The 23,751-nt window shown below is 42.4% G+C and overlaps 1 protein-coding gene across 7 annotated transcripts in view; it reads left to right on the top strand.

Annotated features, from left to right (window-relative positions):
- The window catches only part of ARHGAP22 (Rho GTPase activating protein 22), a 145,295-nt gene that overhangs the window by 100,309 nt on the left and 21,235 nt on the right, over nucleotides 1–23,751 (top strand). For 4 of the 7 annotated variants that reach the window (XM_054071628.1, XM_054071629.1, XM_054071634.1 and 1 more), the window contains 3 exons: nucleotides 148–324; nucleotides 17,983–18,190; nucleotides 22,327–22,459. In XM_054071628.1, coding sequence (XP_053927603.1) covers nucleotides 148–324; nucleotides 17,983–18,190; nucleotides 22,327–22,459 — 518 coding nt within the window. Of the gene's footprint in view, nucleotides 1–147; nucleotides 325–11,627; nucleotides 12,058–17,982; nucleotides 18,191–22,326; nucleotides 22,460–23,751 lie in introns of those variants that run through there. The other 3 variants (XM_054071631.1, XM_054071632.1, XM_054071635.1) reach the window with 2 other exon arrangements.

Consider the following 23,751-nt stretch of genomic DNA (forward strand, 5'->3'; position numbering starts at 1 on the left):
CAGAACATGAGTAGGAATTGTGTGTAAAACTGTTGAATTAAAATAATCATTTGATCATATCATGAACCCAGACTTTTTGGTAGTTAAAAGCATTGATTGCTCTCTTCTGAACTGAATGCTAAAGGAGATTTGTATTCTGTCTTTCAGGTGGTGCGGGGGACCGGGAAAAGACGCCTGTCAATCATGAGGCTTTCCTGCTCATGGCTAATTCCCAGAATGAAATGGAAGATTGGGTGAAAGCCATCCGACGGGCTATATGGGCTCCATTTGGTGGAGGTATTGCAAATAGCTCACATGCACATAAATTAAAACATTTGCCTCAAGGTAAAACATATTCTTGTGATACTAGGATATGCGTAATGCTGTAAAATCACTGAGATGCCTAGATAAGCTCTTGATTGTCTGAAGTCTTTTGAAGCAAGGGATTTGGGTTGATTTTTTTTTTTTTTTTTTTTTTTTTTGCCAGGGGATGGAAAGGAATGGGAAGAGAGGGCATATCCAGACTGTATAATTGACGCTCAGACATGGATAGTGATAATAAACATATCACTATTGTCAGTTCTCAGATTTTTATTGCTAATTATGAACTATTCTGCTGAACTTTCTTATCCTTATGGGGTCAAAAAGGAGAGTGCCGAGAGTGCCCAGTTATCCCAATCTTCTATCACAAGGACAGATGCCCATCTTTAATATCCATACAGCCAGAGGCAGAAAAACTTTTCATCTAGCTTATGTAGGGCCCAGTTGAGAAGACTAAGTGTCCACTGACTTCAGTGAGAGTGTAGCATGAGGAAGAACAACAGGGTCAGGCTGACTGAACATCTCTAAGATAATACAGCTTTGACAATTCCTGTTGTTATAACAAGCAAAAAATCCAGACTTTCAGTGCTGTTATTATACCACAATCTTCAAATTCTCAAGTCATAGATAAGATAGGAGATGTGTTTATGGTTTAGCATAGAACAAGGGTTCACGGATGTTTTCTTCTGGATTCACTGCTGCTGACAGCAGCTACTGGCTTTGTGCTGGACACTCTGTGCTTTGAAGTGGCTTGTATGCTGCTGCTGGAGTTCATGTAAATAGTTGTATCGAGCTCTTTTGAGGGGCACAGCTAAAAAAGTGCCAGATAAGGGTTAGATAATACAACTACATTTGCTGAAATGAAATTACTATTTTTCTGGGATCTAGGGGAAAGAAGTGACCTTGGTGCAATTGAGGGAGGCTCAAATAGCACAAGGTCACTAAGAAGACCCAGTGTTTGTTAGTACTTTTTATCTTGGGTTTGGTTTGTGGGTTTTTTTTATTATTTTTTTTTTTTCCTTTTGAATAATGACTCTTCTGATTTTGAGTCTTTATGTAACAGCATTTGGTTTGTCTGGAGGAGATACAATCTCTACTGATGATGTAATTTTTTCCTAGGACCTTCTTTTACTTAGAGGAAAGGGCACATGTAGAAAAGGGAGCTTTTACCTGGTTCTGAGAGGTTACATGTGGTGCTGTTGTTCTGTGGGTAGAACAAGTCCTTTTCACTAATAGAAACTGATCTACTATGATTCCTTCTCAAACATGAGTATGTGCTTGTTTTGCTTTCCTTCTGAAGTCCACAGTGAAAGGATCCTCTAGACTCTGAGCTCAGTGCAGGTTCCCACAGTTCCTCCATCAGGACTCTCAGAATCTCAGAGGTGATGTTTCTGTGCCTAATTGTAGTGGATCTTATAGTGTGTATTTTACAGCCTTGCTGTGAGTGTCAAATAAATACTGTGAGGAAAAAGGAGACATTCGGTCAGGACAAATGGTACACATTCCAGTGAAAGCACCCTCCTCTAGGGCATGATATTGTCAGCACTGTTGGTATTAGTGCAAATTTGGCTTCTTTTTTTGTTTGTGTTCATGTTTTGTCAGTGTCTTGGAATAGTTCCAGAGCAAGCATTTTTTTTTTAGGTACTAAGAACAATAAATAGTTAAAAATCCTAAAATGGTAAAACCATATGGATAGCATAAAGGTAGGGATGGATTTCTTTTTTGTTTATTTGCTTCTTCATGGGGGCAGTGTTGTCCTAATCAATCTCCTCCTTTTCTGTACCACTAAATTTCTCTGCAAAGCTGGTAGATAATATTTAGATTTTGCTTTAAAAGAGGCAGATCTTCTTACTCTTACATTTGATTCCAGGAACTGGGGCTTTATGAGAAATCAAAAAACATAGAATGAAATAATGAGAATGTGGGAGAAGGGCAGTGCAGGGAGGTAATGCAGCAACAGCTGCTGTTTGTTTGTGTTTTCATGTACTGGAGATTTGATCAGGTTCCATCAATGTCAGTGTGGAGGCTGCTTTTGCTATTAGTGAGAGCCAGCTTAGGCCCATGAAAGAGAAGCACTGATGTTTGCAGAGTTTACAAGAATTATAGTTATGTATTGAGGTTTTTCTTCTCTGTGACTAAAAGCTACTCAAGAAAATGGTACATCCTGGGCAGTCTGCCTTGCCTTGCCTCTCTACCCTAATACTCAAATGCATCAGTCCCCTTGGCTATGTTTGCTTGTAGTCCAAGCTGCACGAACAGATTCTTTATGCTGTAGTTTCATTGTTTCTCTGAGCTGACTGAAGTGCTAGCTGCTGTCAGAGTGATCTTTTCCCACCTTGCAACCATGTGTTCCTACCATTTTTCATTTTGGTAATACTAGTGGTTGTGCAGCTGTGCAGTAGGAAATGACCTGGCAGGAAAAAAAGGCAGGTGAGGATAAGTTTGTAGGTGGATTGGCTCCCTGGCCCTGACATAACCCTGCAGCTGCAGGACTAGTTGTTCCAACAAAATGAGGACAGTGAGGAGAGGTGGTGGGGTGGAGGAGGATATGCTTGTTCATTCTGAGTGCTGCCCACAGATAAAATTGGCTGAAAGCGGCCATGGAGCTGCATCCTTAGCCTCTTTGCACTTCACGAAGCATTTAGAGGTATGTCAATAACTAAGGGGTAGCCAAAATGTTCAAACTGTTTTTTCTAAATGGTTTTAGCCAGTTTGGGGAAATGATCAAACCTACCCTTCCTCCATCAGAATAAGAGCAGGGCAATTTCTCTGTGTGTGAAATCCAGGGTTAGCTCAGATGTAGGAGGACAGCAGACATAGCTGTGTCTGTGTTTTAATTGAATAATTTGAACTCTGCTTTGCTACCACCACTAATTTGAGAGCCAAGTCTTATCTATCGACACTTTTTAATATACAAAGCTGAAGGAATGAGGGGAGGGATTAAAAAGCAGGCTTCATTATTAATATGTAAATATCCAGCCCTGGAGAAGGTTGATATGGTGTAAAAATGAATTATGCCAAGATAAAAGGGAAGGCTTAGCCACATTTTAATCTTTGCTGATGTATTGAAGAAACATAAATCAAAAATGTTGAGGGTATCTTCTTACATTTTGATGCAGGCACATGAACTGTGTTTAAAGGTGAGCAGCAAAGGTGCCTAAAATAAAACAGAAAAATCCCCAAAGTTGCTGAGGAACCCAAATCATTAATAGGAGACACATTCAGGCTCAAAAGCCATATGGAATGTGTGCTTTGAAATACACTTCAAATGTGGCCTTAAAATAAAATCCTAGAGTTCCTAATTCTTTTGAAGACAAGCTGTCTTGTTTATGGGGAAAATAATTCCTAACAAGTTTCCCTGAGTTTCAGGCTCCTGAATTCTTGAGTCTGGTCCATCTCATTTGGAGCAGAAGAGTTTGTAAACTGAAATTTGAGAGTACTCTACATGTTTTCATTATGCCTTTAAGAACAAAGTTTGTCACGGTGGCTTGATAAAAGTGAGTTTTGGAGCATATTCTGACGGAGTGTAATTAAAACTGTTCCCTATGATCCTTCTTGCCTCCATGATAGGCAACTTTTGCTGAGTTTACACCACTAAAAATTTGTCTGGAGAGTCTCTCTATGCCCTACAGTCATGCTGTTCTGCAGCTGCTCTTTAATATGCAGTGCTTGTAGCAATGCCTTAGTGCTAAATGCAACGGGTTCTTTGCCATAAGCTTGGAAGAGTGTGAGCCTGCCAGTGTACTCCGAAGGTGGATGCATTGAAAGTGATGGACGTAGTTGGGAGGAGAGGAGGTCATTCCTTTCTCTGTGCATGTGCTATACTTCTAGTCTGAAGAAATAGAGCTGCTTTAAGGAAATCCCTTTGTATCTACTCACCTCTCAGTTTTGTCTTGCATCGGATGAAAACTGTAATGTATTTAGAAATGAATTTTAGGCCACGAGCTACAAAAGCTGAATTGAAAGCTGAGTAGCATAACTCCTGCTTAAAGCTCAGCACGCAACCAGCACTGCATGGATACAGAATCAGTCTGTGTTGATCTTGTGTTATGTTTGTGTTTGTTTTCTTCTGTTTACATATTCTTTCTTGCCACGAGCAGTTCCTTGCTCGTCTGCCAGAAATGCATGTCACAGCCCCCTTATTTCTCTATTAATTTATCCTAATTTCTCCTTCTTCTTATCCCAAGCTTTCATCAGTTCCTTGTGAATGATGAAGAGTGAAGCAGTTGGAAGGGATGTGCTTCCTTTATGCAAACACAGAGAGCTTTACCCTGTGACGAAGTAATCATGCTGCAAAAGCATGCAAGAACAAGTGGTTTCTCCATTCAGGAGGAATAGTCACTTTTTAATTCTAAAGAAGTGTCCACAGTGGGAAGCACTCAACTATCATTAATTCCAATCCACTTGTTCATATAGATAAACCGTGATGTGGGGATTCTTTCTTCTTCTGCCAGCAAAACAGTGCGAGGAGTGTTTTTGCTGGCAATCAGGGCCCTGTGAGGACCACCTAGAGCATAAGTCTTATGAGGAGCAATTGAGGGAACTGCAGTTGTTTAGTCTGGAGAAAAGGAGGCTGAGGGGAGACTGTATTGCTCTCTACAGCTACCTGAAAGGAGGTTGTAGCGAGGTGGACGTTGATCTGTTCTCCCAGGTAACTAGCGACAGACAAGAGGGAATGGCCACAAATTGTGCCAGGCGAGGGTTAGACTGGATATTGGGTCAAGCATTGGAACAGGCTTTCTAGGAAAGTGGTTGGATCACCATCTCTGAGGGTATTCAAAAGACGTGTAGATGTGGTGCTTAGGGGAATAGTTTAGTGGGACTTGGCAGTGTTAGGTTTGTGGTTGGACTTGATGATCTTAAAAGTCTTTTCCAACCTAAATGATTCTGTGATTCTATGATCTCTTGTATTAGGGGAGAGCTGCAAATTAGGACACAAGTCTCCGAGATGTAATTTTATACCTGGCTCAATGTTATTATGGGTAATGGAAGAATAGCCCTACATAAGCCTAATTAAGGATCCTGGTTTAGATGAGTAAATGTCTTTCAGAAAACATCTGAATGAAAGCAAAACATGATTGATTTGAAGACTCAGATATTGGTATTAGATTCATGTCCACCACAATGAGAGGCTGTTTAGGAGTTAGGATATGATGCTAAGTCTTGGTAGTCTGGGATTTAATTTCTCCACCTGTAAGATGGGGATTTTCCAGTAAGAACATCAAAAGCGTAGAATCATATTAGTGAATTTAAGATGCTAAGATACCACAGTAATGAAGAAGAGGAGGTGGCTTCTGTTATCTGCCCAGTGGGAAGAGAGAAAGGAGGTTTGTGCTTTCTGTCTTGCTAGAGGGCTTCCCCAGGGAGCCAGTCTTAAGTGGGACTCCTGGGTGGGCCAAGAAGAGCCCCTTCACTAGATGGCAGGGTGGGCTTCCCTTGTGCAGGTTCCCACAGGTGTCTAGGGAGAATAGTGCTAAGTGTTTGCTGTGCCTGATGTGTGCTGTTATCTCTGCACAGACAGCTGGCGCCTGATGCAGCTTATCAGTATTTGCTCTTCAGTCTTGTCTTATGCTGGGAGATGGCTCCGGCCAAGGGAAGAGGAGGAGAAAGATGATGGGGGTTATGAGTTCAGATATCAGGACTAGGGCACTGTGAGGAGGCGCTGGTTAGCCTTACCCCAGGCAAAGATATCGCAAAAAGAGGGTACCCTTGTGGGTATAGAAACTGAGACACAGAAAGTTTTAAGATCTAGTTTTGAGATCCAATTAGGTTATTTTTTCTAACTTATCTCTGTCAGATGTACCTGCAGTTTCTATTACTGCTTTATGACCAACGTATTTTACCTTCATAATGCAGCCTTAAGGGTAGGGAAGGACTATTGTCTTATTTTTTTGTAAAGAAGTAATCTGAGACATTGAGCAATCCAGTAACTTGCCTGAGGTCACTGTGAGTATCTGTAGAACAGCCACGCTGAATGCAGCCTTGTTCGGCAAAGTGAATAGAAGGATCACAACTGTGGACCTCAGGAGAGCGGACTTTGGCCTTCTCAGGGATATGCTTGCAAGGATCCCTTGGGACATGGTTGTGGAGAGAAGAGGGGGCCAGGAGAGTTTGTTGATTTTCAAGGATTACTTCCTCCAAGCTCAAGAACAGTGTTTCCGTACACACAGAAAACCAATGGAAGGTGGCAGGAGGCTTGTGTGGATGAACAAGGAGCTTCTGACAAAACTCAAACCTAAAAAGGAAGTATAGAAGAAGTGGAAGAAGGAACAGGTGATCTAAGAGGAATACAGAGAAACTGTTTGAACATGCAGGAATGGACTTAGGAAAGCTAAAACCCACCTATAAGTGGCAACAAGAAAGGCTACTTCAGACATATCAACAGCATGAAGACAGGCAAAATGTGGGCACACTACTGAAGGAGGCTGGAGACTTGATGACAAAGAGCATAAAATTGGGCAAGGTACTTAATGCCACCTTCACCTCAGACTTTACTGATCAGATCTATCTTCATCATTCCCTAATCCCTGAAGCCAGTGGGAGAGTCTGAAGCAAGGAATAGTTCTTTTCAGTAAAGGACAATCAGGTTAGGGAATAATTAAAGAAAATGGATATACCCAAGTCCATGGGACATGGTGAGATGCATCCATAAGTGCTGGGGGAGCTGGCAAATGTATGAGACCGCTCCTGATGATGTTTGAAAAGGCATGTGATTGGATAGGTCCCTGAAGACTTCTGTCTTCAAGAAAGGCAAGAAGGAAGACCTAGGGAACTACAGGCCTCACCTCTGTTGCTGGGAAGGTGATGGAGCAAACAACCTCAGAAATCATTTCCTAACATATTAAGACCTAAAAGGTGACTGGGAGTATTCAGCATGGATTTATGAAGGGGAAGTTATGCTTGACCAACCTGATAACCTTCTGTGATGAAATGGTGGAACAGTAGTGATTATTGTTTGTCTTAAATTTAGCAAGGCTTTCAGCACTATCTCCTTTAATATACCCATTTACAAATTCACAAAGTACACACTAGATAAATAGACAGTGAGGGGTATTGAAAACTGGTTTAACTGCTTTATATTGACTGAGGATTTTAGTTGGATAGTGGAGGATAAAGATAAATATGTGGGAAATAGCTAAAAGATTTGTTAACTAATTGTTTGAATTTGAGGAAGCAACAAAGTGAAAACATACAAGTTGCCTGGTAGTGAATTTTACAATTGCAGGTTACACATTGCAAGAGGTATTTATCATGAAGTTTAATAAGCACCCATGTGTTCAATGTTGATCCTATCTGCTTCTCAGTGAATGATTGTGCTTAGGTTATCAGCCTCTCAGGCTTGGGATATGGGAAGGCTTGAAGACATAAGATTGTTCAGTTTTCTGAATGGAGCTGGTCTTCTAAATTCTGGATGTGAATCTAGATCACAAGCCCTGCCAGGTTCCAGGGTGGCCAGAAGTCCAGGTGGCTTGTTTTATTCTGTATAAGAAATGAGGATCAACAACACATTTCAGACTCTGTGACCCTTGCATTTGAACCCACAGTTGGAATTTTTGTCTTTCTCTAGTGATGAGACACTAATGGCAACAATTATACTATGTGATAACAGTTTTTTACTTTCTAATACCCAGAATTTTTGTAAAATCTTTCTATGCAGGGAGGGCATCAATATACAGCTCACCTGAAAGAGAAGATCTGCAGGTCAGATACTTTCTGCAGATAAAGCTCCAGTCAAGTCTGTGGAAGCTGTCAACTAAATGCAGACAGGCATGTGCAAGAGTCAGTAAATACAAAGTTTTGTAAAAGATGTTCTTATTTTGTGAGGAGAAGGAAGTTTTCCAGGGCACATTTGTCCAGATCACTGCCTGCAAAATGGCAATTTTTGTTGCTCTCGATGTTTTGTTCTTGAAATGCTTCTTGCCTTTTGTTTAGAGAAAAATAGACCAATAAACACAGGGGTTTGGGTCTGAATTCAGAATGCTGAGATTAAATGATGTTTAAGTCTGTTTATAATTTTTTTCTCTGTGAGCAAGCAGTTAGAATCTCAGTTTAGAGCATAAACTGGTCAGAGTCTGTGCCAGAGTAATATACAGTGCTGCTCAGTCAGTTCCTTTCCTGACATATTTTAGAGAGAAGGGAAGACACCTCGCATAGATTAAGCAGAATCTACTGTGGTAGAAGGATGAACGTAGTTACGGATAATCTTTTAACCCAGGGTGAACTGTTTTATCAGTCAGTAAGCAGAAGACTGTGTATTCTCAAAAGATTTCATTTTACCAGTAAAGATCAGGACCCCCTCCCAGAAGAGGGGAAGGGCATGGAGACATTTTCTTCAGAGAAGGATTTGTCCAAAGTGTTCAGAGAGGGAGGAAAGTGGAAAAGAAATTTGGTGTACTGGGGACACACTGCTGAAGTCTTTCCTGCTGGGTTCAGCTCTGTAAGCTGTGGCCATTTCACTGCCAGCTTTCAACAGGATACAAGGAGATATTCAAGTATCCGTGTTTTCCAGGGTTAGAAAATGAGCATGTACAAGGCTCAGCTTACTTGAAAATTAGGAAACTTAAGCTCTCATTCCAACTTTGATACTAGGTCCTTTCTGTACAAATAGATGAAGCAGTTTGCTAGATCAGAGCTCCCTCAGACAGGTCTGTTTGAGTATATCTGTGATTAGCTAATCCTCAGTGTAAGCCAATGTCTAAAAATACCCACACCCTATAGGCACTTTCTGGAGCTGTGCAAGCCAACAAGTTTGCTCACAATCAGAGATGAGGAGGAGTACTTTCTGAGTTCATGTGGGTTCACCATTCCTGTCTGTTGCAACTAGATTCAAGACTGAATTACATGCCAAGCCTGAGACATGCCTGGATTTCAGAGGCTATGTGAGTGGTAGTGAACTTCCCAGGCAGTGTCAAGGCTTGTAGTAACATGTACAGGCAGGACGCTTTCTCCATGTTCTGGTACCTGCAGAAGAATAGCTGCAGTGGTACTAGCTCATGAGACTATTACTAGGACTCTCTCCATGCAATGACACCAGGAAAGAAAATGCCTCAAGCTCACTAAACAGTTATAGGAACCTAAGTTTTACTTTAGGAAAATAAGAACCTCCCAGTGGTAAACTTCTGTAAAGCTAAACAAATTCACAGCAATGGGAAAAGAGAGAGTTCAGTTTCCATTCTCTCTTCTCTCTTTGGTACATGTGTATAGGGAGATCTCCAGGTAAAAACTTCGATGGTAATTTTTATGCAGTGTGACCAGCTTTCTAGATTTTATTGCTATTTTTGAAGTGTTGAGTATACTTCTGGAGTCTGCAGACCCTGCAATCCATTGATTATGTGTGAATCTTGGACGTCATTTATGAGAAATGTAGTTAACAGAGAAAGAAGGATCCAGGCATGAACCTAGATAGTCAAAACACAGGAGACAAATTAAATTTGTATATATATAGTGATTTTTATGCCATTCTTATCATATTCTGTGGTCTAAATCATGATTTTTAACACAGTGCTTTGAAAGGGATTGAGAGTGGTTTCATATAAGAAGATGGGTGATAACTGTGGAGTGTGTAGATATGCAGCACAATGTTGCATTTTTCTCAAGGGACATCTACAGCTGCAGAGTTACCGTGTGCAGGGTACAACACCAAAGCAGCTACCATGTTATGCTCTAGTTGTGATGCTCGTGTAAGCAAGCATGTGCTTTTTCTGCATTTTTTTCTCTCACCAGAGAGCTGTGTTTGCTCTTTCTTTGGAGAAGAGTTTACATTGTCTTCATTGTCTCTTGTACAACTCATGGTATTATAATCTATGCTGAAGTCTAATCATGCTTTGAGTCATGCTGTGTCCCTGGCCACAGGGAGACTGTGAGTTTCATAGATTAATTATACTTAGAGTTTAACAATATACATGTTAATATGACTTTCTATTTTATTGGCTACCTCCTTGTTCTTTGTTTTGAGAGATATAAAACAGGAACGGAAAAGTGAATGGAAGAATGGAAGTCTGCATTTGCCATCTCCCGGTCTTCCGTCCCAGATATGGAGTTCCAGGGTCCAATGTTACTAGCAGACGTAACACATTTTGAAGCGTTGTTCTAAGGAATAGTGCCAAAAATCCTGAAGGTGTCTCAGCCATTCAGAAGAGGATTGGTCCTGCTCACCAGTTTTCACTGTGGGCAGGCTCTCCCTAACCTGCAGCCTGCTGTGTTCACCATGAGGGAAGAGAAGATAAAAAAAGGGTGAAGACTGCTCAGGATCTTATTTGTACCTTTTGTTTAAAAATCTCCATCACTTCCCAAACATTCTTTAGTGACCTTTAAATGTTGTCTAGTGTATTGTCTAGGCTTCTGGTGTCTAGTTGTGCAATACCTTACTAGTCAAGGTATACCTTGAATAGCTGAGAAATACCTTACTACCTTGCCGTTCAAGAATTGGAGCTTTTGATCCTGGTGCTGCCTTCACCTGTAGCGGGAGACAGTAATTTCTTCAGGAGCTTTTGATCAAAACAGAGAATGTAGAGACAGAGTTTGATTTCAAATTTCCTGAGTTGTGGGACAACACTGTCTCAGTGACTGGAATCTCAGAGCTTGACTGCTGGGTCAGCATTTTTTTTTTTACGTGTGTGTGTTCAAACTGAGCCACAGTGTAGCTAAGATACTGGTGGGCCATTAAGTTCAGATGAGTGTGGTCTATGCAGTGACTAGAGACATGATATTTTAATAACAGAAGCAGATGAGTAGCTGTAGATAGTGATGATGTTTTATTTTTTTTTCCCCTGCAGAGGAAGGTGAAGTTAGCCAGACTTGGTAAAATTCCCCAGAAACTTGGTGCAAAGATTTTGGGTGATGACTACTGCAGATCTGCAATCACATGGGTACATTTTGTAAGTGGGATGGAGGGCTGATCTCTGTATAACTACATGAGGCATTGTGTGATAAATATTTTTTTTTAAGTAATTCATCATCAGGCAACCTTTCTGTAAAGGGCTAAAGCAGGGGCTGTAAGCACAACAAAAAGATGCATAGGTCAAAGACTAGCTTTTGCTAAGCTGTGTAAAACTTTCCAATGCATCCCAGAGCTATGGAGGTACTCTCAGAGCATGCTAAGGCTGAGGTGGGGGGATGTTCCTCTCCAAAACCAAGTCTGTGCTTCTGATGCTTTGCAAGCACATCAGAGGCGGCCAGACCAGGGCACCAGGTTGCCTGCAGCACAACTAACATTGCCTGTATCAGTAATGGATCCAGAGTGTGGCATGCAGACAGCAACTGTTGCTCAGCTTTTCCAGCTATCTAGAATAGATCTGACAAGCAATTAGAGCATGAATACATTACAGAGCCGATGGGGGATGCCTTTGTTAAAACTTGTGACCCATACTTACCTGCTGTTTACATTGGCAGCAGTTTCGAGGGTGGGCAAGACCCTACCTGCCTGTCTTTCTGCTCTCTCCTTCGCCATGCGGAGGGAGCCGGGAAGCTCTGCATCTCATTGGATATTTCAAATGCTTTCTGCACAAGTCATAATTAATGCCGAGTTGCAGAGCAAAGACCAGATGTGCTGCTGAGATTATCTCCCAGGGCAGATCGGCTGCTCTCTCTCTCTGTAGCGCTGGGTGAATGGAAAGCTGCCAGTGCTGGGACTCAGAATGTGTCTGATGCCTGAAGTCAGGACTTTCTTTCTCTGCCGCTCCTGCTGTCTGACACTGCCCGGTTTCTGCTTGAAGCTCAGCGCCTGTCATGTAGCAGAGTGCTGCACAAGAACAAGAGGTATGAGATGATTTTCCAGAGTTTAGATGTGTTGTGGTTTTCTTTTCCTAGAGGAGAAGCAGATATTTGAGCTCAGCCTCAGACAGAAGCTAAGAATCTAAACAAAAAGCTGGCTTTGCAGAGGGAAGAAGGGTGGGAAAGACCCAGTCTATGGCCAAAAATACTACTGGATGCCAAGTTAACATTTGACGATAGTACTGGGGAGGTGTGTTTCTGTTTGCCTTTATGGAGAAAATTTAAATGGATGTAAATGGATTGGAGCGATTGGCTCCTAGTATATGGAGGCTTCTATATGTGGGGAGTAGAGTCAGAAGACACCAAGTTCTATCACAGTCCGATTTCTATGACCTTGACCAAGTTACTTCATGAGTTTCTCTTGATTCCTAATTACCTCTCGCTTCCTTTCCTTTTTTGCATGCTTTATCTGGCTGGATTCTTTAGTTGTTAGGGACTATCTCTTAGGTACATACAGCTCCTAACGTGGAACTCGTTTTTCAGTTGCTGCTGCAGTAATTCACATAGTGTGTGTTTGGGTGGGCCAGGAGAGGGGAGAAAAAAGTTGCAGGTTTGTATGTTTTGTGCTGTGGAAGCATATGCATTTCTGAGTGTCTGGTCATGTTTTTTTCTCACTGCTTTCATGTGTGAGAGGGACACGTAAATGGGAACGTAAGAATGAATGTGGGAAGGTAAAAGCAGACGCTTACCTGTGCAGGTGAGCACGTACACAGTCTTTGCATCTGTAAACTGCCTGTCTGTGAGGCACCACATGTATGCGCGGGTGTATGTGCTGCTGTATAGCAACATCTAGGTGTGTGCCTGATTAACCTCCCGCACATCTTTTAATGTGTGTGTGTACTAATCTGTATATACAGCTGACATAGGTGTGTCTGGACTTTTCCCTGTTTAAGCATATATAGAGTCCTCAGTACTCCCATAAAGAAAATCTACTCAAGAACTGACTATGTTATCTCTGTCTTTAGTTTATTTTGGTTGAAACCAGAGCTCTGATGAGGAAAAAATGAAGCAGGGAGCATATATTTTCCTGCCCACTGCATGTCTGGACAGCATAACTGAATGTATAGACTTTGTACGCCTGAAGCTGGTGGGTGAGCTATTCAGGCCAGGACAGAGAGCCTGTCTGTGTCTTAGTCAGTACATCATTCCTGGCTCGCTTTTTCCACAAAGAGCCACCTAAATCTTTAAAGAACAGAGGCAGCTTGTTGGAGTAGAGGAAATAAATTCTGTAGCACTGCTAGCCCATTTTTTTTAGTATCTCTTGCATCTTTCTGAGAGTAAGGATGTGATCCCAGGCATGCTGGGTTTTTTTTCCGCTTTGAAACCAAACAAAACAGCCTAGCTATAGATAAGGGTATGACAAGGACAGTTAACCCTTGGGCTACTAGTAGCTTTTGGCTTTATTTCCTGTCTAACTCTGTCTGGGAGTGTGACTGTATGGCATTGACTCCCCTTCTTCTGAATGAAGAGAAAGACTTTAATGTCTTCCAGCAGAATCATCAAATGGAGTGAAGCACTGCCAAGTTCAGTCGAGCTGCGGGCCTCAGTGATTAAAAACAGTCTTGTGCCTCAGGGAGCCAGCAGATGAGGCTGTGTGTGACTGGCTCCATGTTAGATTTTCCTTGCCAGGCAGAGTAGTCCCTGTCCAGCCCAACAATGCTGTTGTATCCTGGTGGTTTCGGGGACATTTTACACGTGAGTTTTACAAGCTCTTCTGAGATCTAGCTGGAGTGAGATGAGTTTTACAGAGCTAGCAGGATGCTGCCTCCTCAGTCTGTCCTGTTTAGTCCTGGGAGACTGAAGTAGATGCATCTGCTATTTCTCTTGCCAGTGTAGCTGTGAGAGCCTTAGTGGTACTTTTCCTGAGGGCAGACTTCATCAAGGCCTCCCAGCAGATGCCCAGATGAAAAATTTCCACAAGCCCAGAACTGTAAGCAGCTCCAGCTTCCCTTTGACAGTCTCTTTCCAGCCCTAACCCAAAGGTAGCCCCTTAGCTTGGCCCTTCTCTGAGCCCTAATACTAATTTCCTTTTCTAAGGCATAGACAAGGTCTTCAGCCACTGCACAGATGAACGATTTCTCCAAGGCCAGCTTTCCAGCCCCACTCTTGACTGTGGCTCTGTGCTTTCTTTTTTTTTGCCTGGAAGCAATCTTCCTTCTGACCAGTGGCTGTAAGGGTGGTCTTTGTTTAAGAACCACCAAAAAACCACTATGGCTAGGATAGAGAGAAAGAAGAAGCAAAGGGATGCAGTGTAATTGGGACTGCAAGGGGAAAGTTGCAGGTACAAACAGACTTGGCTTGGGCAAAATACTTTGTCTGTGCAATGCTTGGTGACATTTTCCAGTGTTTCCCTGGAAAAAGAGGGTTCAGCATTGAGGGAAAGAGAAAACATAGATCCACAATTGGAGTTGGGCTGGAGTGGGGCTGCCAAACCAATGTGGAAGCAGCAAAGAGCATGGAGCTGGGAGGAGTTTTTCATCCTGGCAATGTCTTCAGGGTCTTTTCTTCCCCTCAGCAGAAAATGACCTGTGAGGGCTGTGTGATCTCATCTGCCCAGCCTGTTGGCACACACTGTCGCACAAGAAGAAATCCACACTTGTGCCAGCTCCTTTGCCTGCTTGTGATAGGAAGATCGATTTCATCCCCCGTCATGTCAGTCTTGGTTTCATGATTGGTTTTTTTTTGTTACTTATTTTAAATGATGTGAAATGAGGTGACCAATATTGCAATAGAAGAATAGTACAATATCTTTCTTTCCTGCAAAGATCGCTGTTTCCATCCAAGAGAAAAAGATGTTACCGACCTCCATGCCCGACAATGGATAAAGACAGGGTTCCCAACATCTGATTCTGCAGCAGAAACTCATAGTGTTAATACTGTACTCATGAAAGGTCTGTCTGCTGCTCCTTCTGAATCTCAAAGCAGATCTCCCTTCTGTCTATTATCTTAGTGTCACATTTCTTAACTTCTGTGTCAGTGGTCTCTCTCTGTGGTCAAACTTGTTATCCAGGAGTCACTGATAGGTTGATTGTACCTATAGAAAGCTACTGCTATTGTGATCCAAGGTGACTGCAAGGACTAATGTTGACTGAAATGTGTTAGAGTATGTTGCTGACCACAGACCAGCCAAGGTTAGGGAAAAGTAGACAAATCTTCACAGTGCAGGTGGAGATTATATGTACAGTTGTTCTGTGTGTGCTGACATATGTGTATGTCTGACATTGCCTTTTTTCTTGCTCTGAGTTAAGTCTAGAATACCAGAACATGGGCTTGCAAAAACTGTTTCGATGCTGTATACCTGAGGAATGCAGAATATTTACCTCTCTAGAAAAGCCCTTCAGGAAGCAGGATTCTGATTCAAAGAGACATTTGAGAAAACAAGGATGCTATCTTGTAATTGCTCTAACACCTACCACAGCCTGACCTCACTGAACCTATATGACTTGCATCTAGAGGAGCAAATAACATGTATCATTTTAAGGAAATAGATGGGTCTGGTGGGAGGAAGCATGGCTCACGGATGATGGCATATGGAGTTTTTTGTCTCTGAGGTGCACAGCTTGGAGTCTGACACAATCTTGCTGTAACTGATGCTGAAGGACCTTGGTTTGCATTCAACTATGGCCCAGGATGAAACGTTCAGGTTACAGGAAGAGGGAAAGATGGTCACAAGCAGAACAGCATGAGGGAGTTTGGACAGGATACATGTTCCTGCTCAGCTTTTCACAGCTGAGGGGCCAGCACTGTAGCTTGTGACCCCTGTTACCTGTATCATTCCTGTGTGTATTTACTATGCTATGCAATGTTGAGTGTTATTCTCCTATGAGCAGATCAGGAGAGAGACTGAGAGATGAACAGGCCATGGAGACTTCACTTTTTCAGCTATGATCTGAATTTGGAAGTTATCTGAGAAACTGGGCTGGAAAGATTGTTCTTTCATGGCTGCCCAGCCTCTGGAAGTGCCCTGGAAACCCTTAGACAGTACTAAGCCCCACATTCCAAGCAGTTCTGCTGTGCGCCAGCAGGGAATGAACAGCAGGGAACATATGATGAGATTATAAGGCAACCTGTGCAAAAGCAGGAAGAGATTCCCTGTCCTAGAACATGACTTTAGAGACACCCAGCTCAAATAGATTAGGAACAAGAGCAAGTAAAACCTTTACTCTGCAAGAAAACAAATATTTACAGTGATAAAGGTAAGTCACTCCCATGCTCCAAGGCATGCCCTTCTGCCAGGAGAAGGAGGGAATTTCCTTTGAGGCTTTTCATCGCCCTCCAGCTCTGATACTGTAATGCAGTTGTAGGCTGGAGTGTAAGGTTTCTGTCTTCAGAAAGAAGACATGTGTAACAAACTGTCAGGGAAAATAAATTGGACTTTAGGATACTTCTTGTGTCTTTCATTCAGGTAGTTGAAACTGATAGCGAAAGGCTTGTTTCACTGAGGATTCAGCAGGGTTGGATTTGTTAACGAGCAGGCATGGTTTGACATGATGTCTCCTGTTGAAGAACAGGGAATGGGTTATGAAACTTTCTGCCAGGAGTTATCAGCCTCCCATGAATGTAGCACTAAAATAAAATATGAAAAGCTAGCAGGAAGCTAAGTAAAATGCAAAGAAATGACCAAATCGCCCTCGCCTGGTATGCATGTATCCATTAAACACTGCTTCTGGCTATTGGTGGCAAACACAGTGTACCTCCGATATTTCATGCTGCTTTTTTTCAGACTTGCAGGATTAACTGAGTGCTTAATGTATGATCTAAAGCTCCTTGATATCTTCCTGTTGCTTTGAGAAATTTGGATAGATTTTCCTACCTGCTATGGTCTGGTGTCGTCTGAAATTGAGTAGATTCTGGGATTCTCTCACTTATTGAATTCTTATTATTCAAATATGGTTAACTTGGATGCTATCCTCCCTGCCTTTACCACACCTTGTAGGGTGTTAGTATTAGGGTTTCAGAACACGACTCGGCAGCTGTCGTTTTAGTTGAACCAATCTCCTAGTGGCAGAGATTGCTCTAAGACCTCTGCATCTTACCACCCGAGCCTTTACTTCATTGTCAAAAAGATCTGGTGCCAATAGTGGCATTCAGCAGCTGTTACTGACCAGCAACTTCAGCTTCCCCAGACTGAGAGACAGTGCTTCATACTTGGTGATATCTGTTTGCAGTAGATCTGACTTAAGGATTAACCTAGGCTAGTTTGGTTTTAGAATATCTGGTGCTGCTGATATTTTCAAGGTGCAAGAAATACAGTACCACACATTTTAGTAGGAAAGGAAATATATTTTGCATTTTACTCTGTTTTAATTTTCATTCAGCAATTTTAGTTAAAAGAAAAGAAATAGAAATGTAAAGCTTGGAGGATGGTGGGGGATTTTCACAATAGCTAGTTTTAATGTTGACGGCTGTATTCTGTCCTATTGGCAATCTTCTGCCAGTGGGATTGCTACCTGTTGGCTGGGCTGCTGCAACCTGTTGAAGGGCAACTGTGTGACTGCTAAGAGGTGTGTGCATTTTGAAAGGAATTGTGTCCCGTAAAGTCAATATAGTCTTTGTTTTGATGTTCTTGGGATACTAGATGCAATGAGATATGATTAGTTAATTCAGATTTGGCACAGCTGTGAATAACCTTAAACATACTGTTAACCCCATCTCCCTTACATAAAATGAGATGTAAGCTGGTTTAGGGCAGAGGATAGTTTGAAGAACTCTTAAGCAGGAAAAAAACCACTCAGCATATAATTCTTGGGTTTGAAAATAATTTTATTCTTCTGAGTCTCTTAGAAACTGGACCTTCACACAGGCTCACCCCCCTCCATGTGAAAGTTTTCCCTCATTGTATGCCCTGAGTAATAGCTTAAGAAGAGTTTAAGCTGAAACCCAGATGTCTCTCTTGCTCTCTGTTGGCAGGGATCTTTGGACAGCGATTGGAGGACACTGTACAGTATGAGAAGAGGTATGGCCAGCGCTTGGCCCCACTGCTGGTGGAACAATGTGTGGATTTTATTCGGGAGCGAGGTCTTACAGAGGAGGGGCTCTTTCGGATGCCTGGCCAAGCCAATCTTGTCAAAGATCTGCAGGATTCTTTTGACTGTGGAGAGAAGCCCCTTTTTGACAGGTGGGTTGACATCACCAAATTCAGGCTGATTTATCTGCGGCATGTAAAATCTGGCAGAAATGGCCTTATGGCAGCTATCCTAGTTTACACGTTCTTTCCATACCATTGTTCTCTTAATTTGAAGTACTGCTGAGGTTTTCTCCTGCATGATGTTGGGTGCAGAGGCAAAATTTTCTTCAGGTAAGTGCTTGAGCAGAGGGAGAAATTGAGCCCATTAGTCTAGATGAATCCAGGGTTTCAGCTTAAGCACTTGTTGAATGAAATTGCTGTATTTGGATGCAGCGTACTAGCAGCTGAGAGTTCCCACCATAGAAATGGATATGACAAAGGTGAACTAGATGTTTTACTACTTTCAGATGTTGCACTCTGCCTTGCCACGACCACAGAGGATCTGCCCAGGGCAATATCCTGATGCTTCCTCTTTGTCAACAGGTATCGGAATAGTCACCACCATTTCACATATCTTCCCCAGATGTTGTGTGTGCAATGTATAGAATTGGTCAGCATGTCATAACAAAACACTTTCTGACCTCCGAGGAATTATTGACTGAAATGGGTTTTTTTGGTCCACAATTTCAGCAGCTGAGATAGAACATTTATTTCAGAACTGAATACATCTTTTGATTTTCAACAAAACTTGAGTCAAATGTTTCTGAAATAAAAGATTGCAATTTTGCATAGTTCTTCCCAGTATAAAACCATTGATGTTATTGCTCTTCGCTTGGTACAAAGACGTACTAGCTACCTTTTGTCCTACTGACAGTGCCAATGTCAGAGAGCAGCAAAGGCCAGCTGCTCCACGAAGCAAGGTGAGCCAGAAGCCAAGTGCAGGAACTGTGCTGGCAGAGGCAGTGACACAACCCAGTCATCACCAGGCAAGCCCATAGTGACGAGGCAGGTCCAAGATCAGGCTAGCAGATCTGTCCGAGAGTCAGGGTCTACATCCAGATCAACAGGATTTGTAGCCAGGCATCGACATGGCTGTGAGGTAATGGGAGTTGTAAATCAGACAAGAGATAAATCATAGAGGCTCAGCTTAATATTGGCTCCCACTGAAGACTGTCGGCCCTGGCTCAGGGCACTCCATCCAGGGTCAGCAAGGGAAGGGGTACAGCTCTCAGCTGCTCGCTCTCTCTCTTGATTGGCCCTGCGCCCAGGCGGGAGGGTATATGCTCTTAGGGCCCTTGCAACCAAATCTTGTCCATACTCTGTAATTAACATTTCCTTCCCTTGCTCATACGAACACGCTACCTAGAGTGAAGGTTGACATTGTTCTAACCTAAACATTGCTTTGACAAACGGACTTTGACCCTAACAGAGACCTTGAACTCCAAGGATATTTTGATCCAAGGACATTGTGTAGATATGGCCCCATTTCTATCACAGGTCCAGAAATGGGACCAGATCTAGGATCTTTACTTGTAGACTTGGCTCTATTTCTTGATAAACCTCTAGCATGACTTTCCCAGGTGATGCAGGCAACACCTGGTACATTGTCAGCACCTTAACCTAGGATACCATTTACTGATAGCATCCCTGCATTCTGTCTCTCTCCTGCATTGGGTAGCACAGTTTTGGTCTCATCCTGGGAAGAATGTCCTTAAAATCTATTTGGAACATTCTTCTAATTCTTCCCTTCCTTCAGTTTCCCAGACCACCCATCCTCTTTTCTTTGATTCTTAACCACAGTCAGTATTTGCTCCCTAAATGGAAGTGCCAAATATTTAGAGAATTTTTCATGAAAAAGTGAAGTTTGAAATTGTCAAATTGTCTCACTTCATCTTTTCCTAAACAAACTCTTTGTATTTTTTACTGAATGTCTGAGTGTTCTATTTCAGAACTAGAATGATCTTGCTTCATGTGGAAGTGAACAAAGTTATTTTGGAAAATGCTCATGTTCTCAAACAGGAGAGTCTATGGAAGGAATTAATTAGGAATGACAGTTTCATGGTTTACCTCAGTGTAATCCATAGTGACTTCAATGTCATGAAGATAAGCCAAGCCTCCCCCAGCATTTTAAAAGCAGAAAGCACCTTTATTTCCATAGGTATTTGCATTGGCTACAGAGATCAGTTGCTAAATCTCACTTTTAATAGAGGCAATAAAGATCACCATGAAGGAATTCCTGCCCTTTAGGTACCTGATTTGAAATGTGATAACTGAAGATTCAGTACAGAATTAAAAAGAGGCGAGTCTGTGGGAACTCAAGTAGTGTCTTTTACTCTTTCCACTATGTCCACTGTGACTTGTAGAGCCAGTGCTCTGGTCTTTGATGTGTACAGTGTCAGTGACAGTGACGTCAGTCATGTCATCATGACTTTGATGTGACAGTGTCAAGGGGGAGGTTGTTCTGGCTAAGTGCAATGATTCTTCTCCGAGCAAGCATGATTAGTTACCTATGTGTAACTAAAACTGTCCATGTATAGCCTAGGATACCTAGGTAGCAACAAATATTTTCTGCAACTGTGAAGTCTATTTGCTTGTTTCCAAATAAGATGTAGTGAAAGGTATATCCTTCCCACCGACCCTCACCCCGAGTTGCAGAGTTGCAGTCAGTGCTTTTAGATGCCTTCTGTATCTATGGGGGCCTTCCAAATGCTAGAACGTGCTTGCCCCATGGTGGATCAGATTCTGTTATGACTGATAATTAAAATATTTATTTTTACAAGGCTTGCTTTTCCTATTTAAGTTTTAAATGCATATGTATTTTCTCATGAAAGGCCAGGTGTTTCTGCTTTGGAAGCACCTACAGCAGTCTGCTCCTGTTGCACTTCCGTAACACTGAAAGTTTGGCTGGATTTCTTGTGGCTTTGTGGACGAAACAATAACTGCAGCCAGCAAAGCTGAAGCTGAGTCTGGGCTCTGCTTCTGAATGATAGTTATATTCACCATCCATGCCTGAAACTCTAGATCAAAAAAGGAAAAAAAGAATAAGAGTACTGACCTCATTTGCAAAGCATTTATAGTCAACTGGAGAAAACCACTATGTGAAACTGGTTTTCTCAAATACAGTTCAGCTGTTTAATAGAAATAGCATTATCAGGATTATCAGCAAGTGGTAGCTGCTGGCAGCTTCCCATTGTAATTTTTCCTGTTTTGTTTTAGCTGTGTGTTCCAAAAATACTTGAAAACAAACTAAGCAGAAGAGATTCGGCTTTTATTTAGAGGTGAGGATTTGAAGCTCTGTTGCCCTGTGGTTGCTGATGTGTTTTTCTCTCAGTTCTTTAAAGATTGCCAGGACAATGGTAGGTAATGGGGAGCTGGTGACAGAATGTGTTTCGACTTCCAGCAATTAAAACCTTTGAGGAGGTCATCTGCAAAGCTTAACAAAGTTGCACAATGGAAGACTTGAAATGAGGGAGAGGTACTGCCATGCATCAAAAACTGCATAGCAAATGGAAAAGAAAGAACAGGTGCATCTTCATTGAGGGATCTGACACCTTGACTCCAACTTAAAGCAAAGGAAAGAGAAGAGCTGAAAAACAAATGTTCCTGGAGAGGGAGAGAAAAGAAAAGCTGATATCCTAGCATAAGAGATGGGCTAGGATATGCTAGATACCCCACCCTGGGGGAGGAGATATAACTCAAAAATCAGGCATCCATGCCAAATGGCAGTATAGGGCCTGGAGGAAACAAAGCTTCTTCCATCTTTTTCTGAATGATTGACCAGGACACTTGGGAGCCTGGCTCATCAGGCGCAGATGGGCGCTGGCTGGAGAGACTATCAGTCAGAAGGGATCAGTAAGAGAATCAGAAGTTATGTTTGAATGCCCAAGGATGCAGGGCTCTATTGTCAGTACTACATAATGACTGTGCGTTTACCTGGGCTGTATTGCTCACATTCCTGATCCACATTGACTGAGGAACCACAGCAACATCCATCTAAAGCTGTATGGAGGGCATGTCCCTTCCACTGCCTTTATTACCTAGATGCATTTGTATCTTGACAAAATGGGAGATTTCCCCTGTTCCCAGATGGGCCCTCCAGCCTAGTATAAAAATGTGGCAGAACAGCTTCCTCCTATGTGCCTACTTTATGCCCATTCCTAAGGGGACCTTGATGCACACCCAGTGAAAGGCATCAAGCTTTGGAGTAGCGTGGGTTTCTAAATTTCCTTCCCTCTTCTCTGTTGCAGCAACACAGATGTTCACACTGTGGCGTCCCTCCTGAAGCTTTACCTTCGAGAGCTGCCAGAGCCTGTCATCCCCTTTGCCAAATATGAAGACTTTCTTTCTTGTGGACAGCTACTCTCAAAAGATGAGGGAGAGGTCAGTGATACTTCTTTCTAATATGCCTCCCCCTACCTTAAAGGTTTTTCCCAAGACTCGATGTAGTACAGCTTTCTTCTCATCACTCTTCAGTCTGATTTAAATCAATGAAGCTCCTGGAAACCTTCCTCTGAGTTTTTCTGAAGCCATGAAATGCGCATTAATATCACAGGCTCCTGCTCGAAACAGAAAGTTTTCTAAGTCAGTCGTGTAGCCTGGTGCTTCTTTCTTCTGAACAAGCTGTTGTGTAGCATAATCAGCAAGAGATTGCAAGGCAGGAGATCTGGGTTCCTTTCCCAGCCTTGCTGTTGACTCATCAGCAAGCTTTATGAAGTCACTCCCTTCTTCTGTGTTTTCAGTTTCATATATCAGAACAGTGTGTTCTGCTTCCCAAAGGTTTTGCTGGATGAGTCCGATGGTCTTTATAATTCTTAGAGGAAAACCACTACAAAAGGGAATGCTATGATATTATCCCCAAACAGGGAAATAATGCCCTGAATACTTTTCCAGAACCTTCTTATGATGTTCCTCTCTTTGGTTTCCAGGCAAGAGGAGGGACTGACAAAAGTCTCCAAATCTGTGGAAATTTTGATTCATGGTTTGGGAGGAGCAGGATAATTTACAATGTGACTGATTGATCTGTTTCACCCCTATTGTTCCTCTGGTGGTGATGCCTTAGCTCTTTGCTGACTGCAGAGGCACGTTGGGTTTGGTCTAATGCAGCGGGTGGAATTGTGCCACCTTCTAAACCAGAGGTTTAAAGAAGCTGTAAGGTTGTTACTAGTGTTGATTAAAGAAGCAAAGGCATGAGGGCTTACGGATCACAGTTCACAGCTCTGTCCCTTTTCTGTATGTGAGCAAACTCACATCTTTGTCTCTGGGAATTGTAAAAACTGTGCTTTACTTAAAGGCTGGGATTCACCTTTAGTTCAAGTGGCAGAAGGCTCTGGGGAGATTCAGTCTTTCGTGATGACCATAGAAAGATGCTTGTTTGCATGCATCAAATGTAGCATATCTGGTAATGTCACGTTTTTATGGGAAAAAAAGCTAAGTTTGCTACTGTATGTACTCATACGGTGTATCCTTTAGTCAACTCTGACAAAGCAAATCTCTGTCCATGACACAGCACACTACCACACAGAGATATGCATTTGTGTCCTAGACACAGCCCCATCAGTGCGCCAGTGCACTAGTAGCTCCACTTGCCTATTTTCTGCCTTACCCTCTGTCAACTCAGGCATCTCAGCAGGGGGCACAGTGGTTGATTTCACAGGAAACAGCAGCATTTCTAA

This window comes from Cuculus canorus, chromosome 7, assembly GCF_017976375.1.
Source record: "Cuculus canorus isolate bCucCan1 chromosome 7, bCucCan1.pri, whole genome shotgun sequence".
Lineage (NCBI taxonomy): Eukaryota > Metazoa > Chordata > Aves > Cuculiformes > Cuculidae > Cuculus > Cuculus canorus.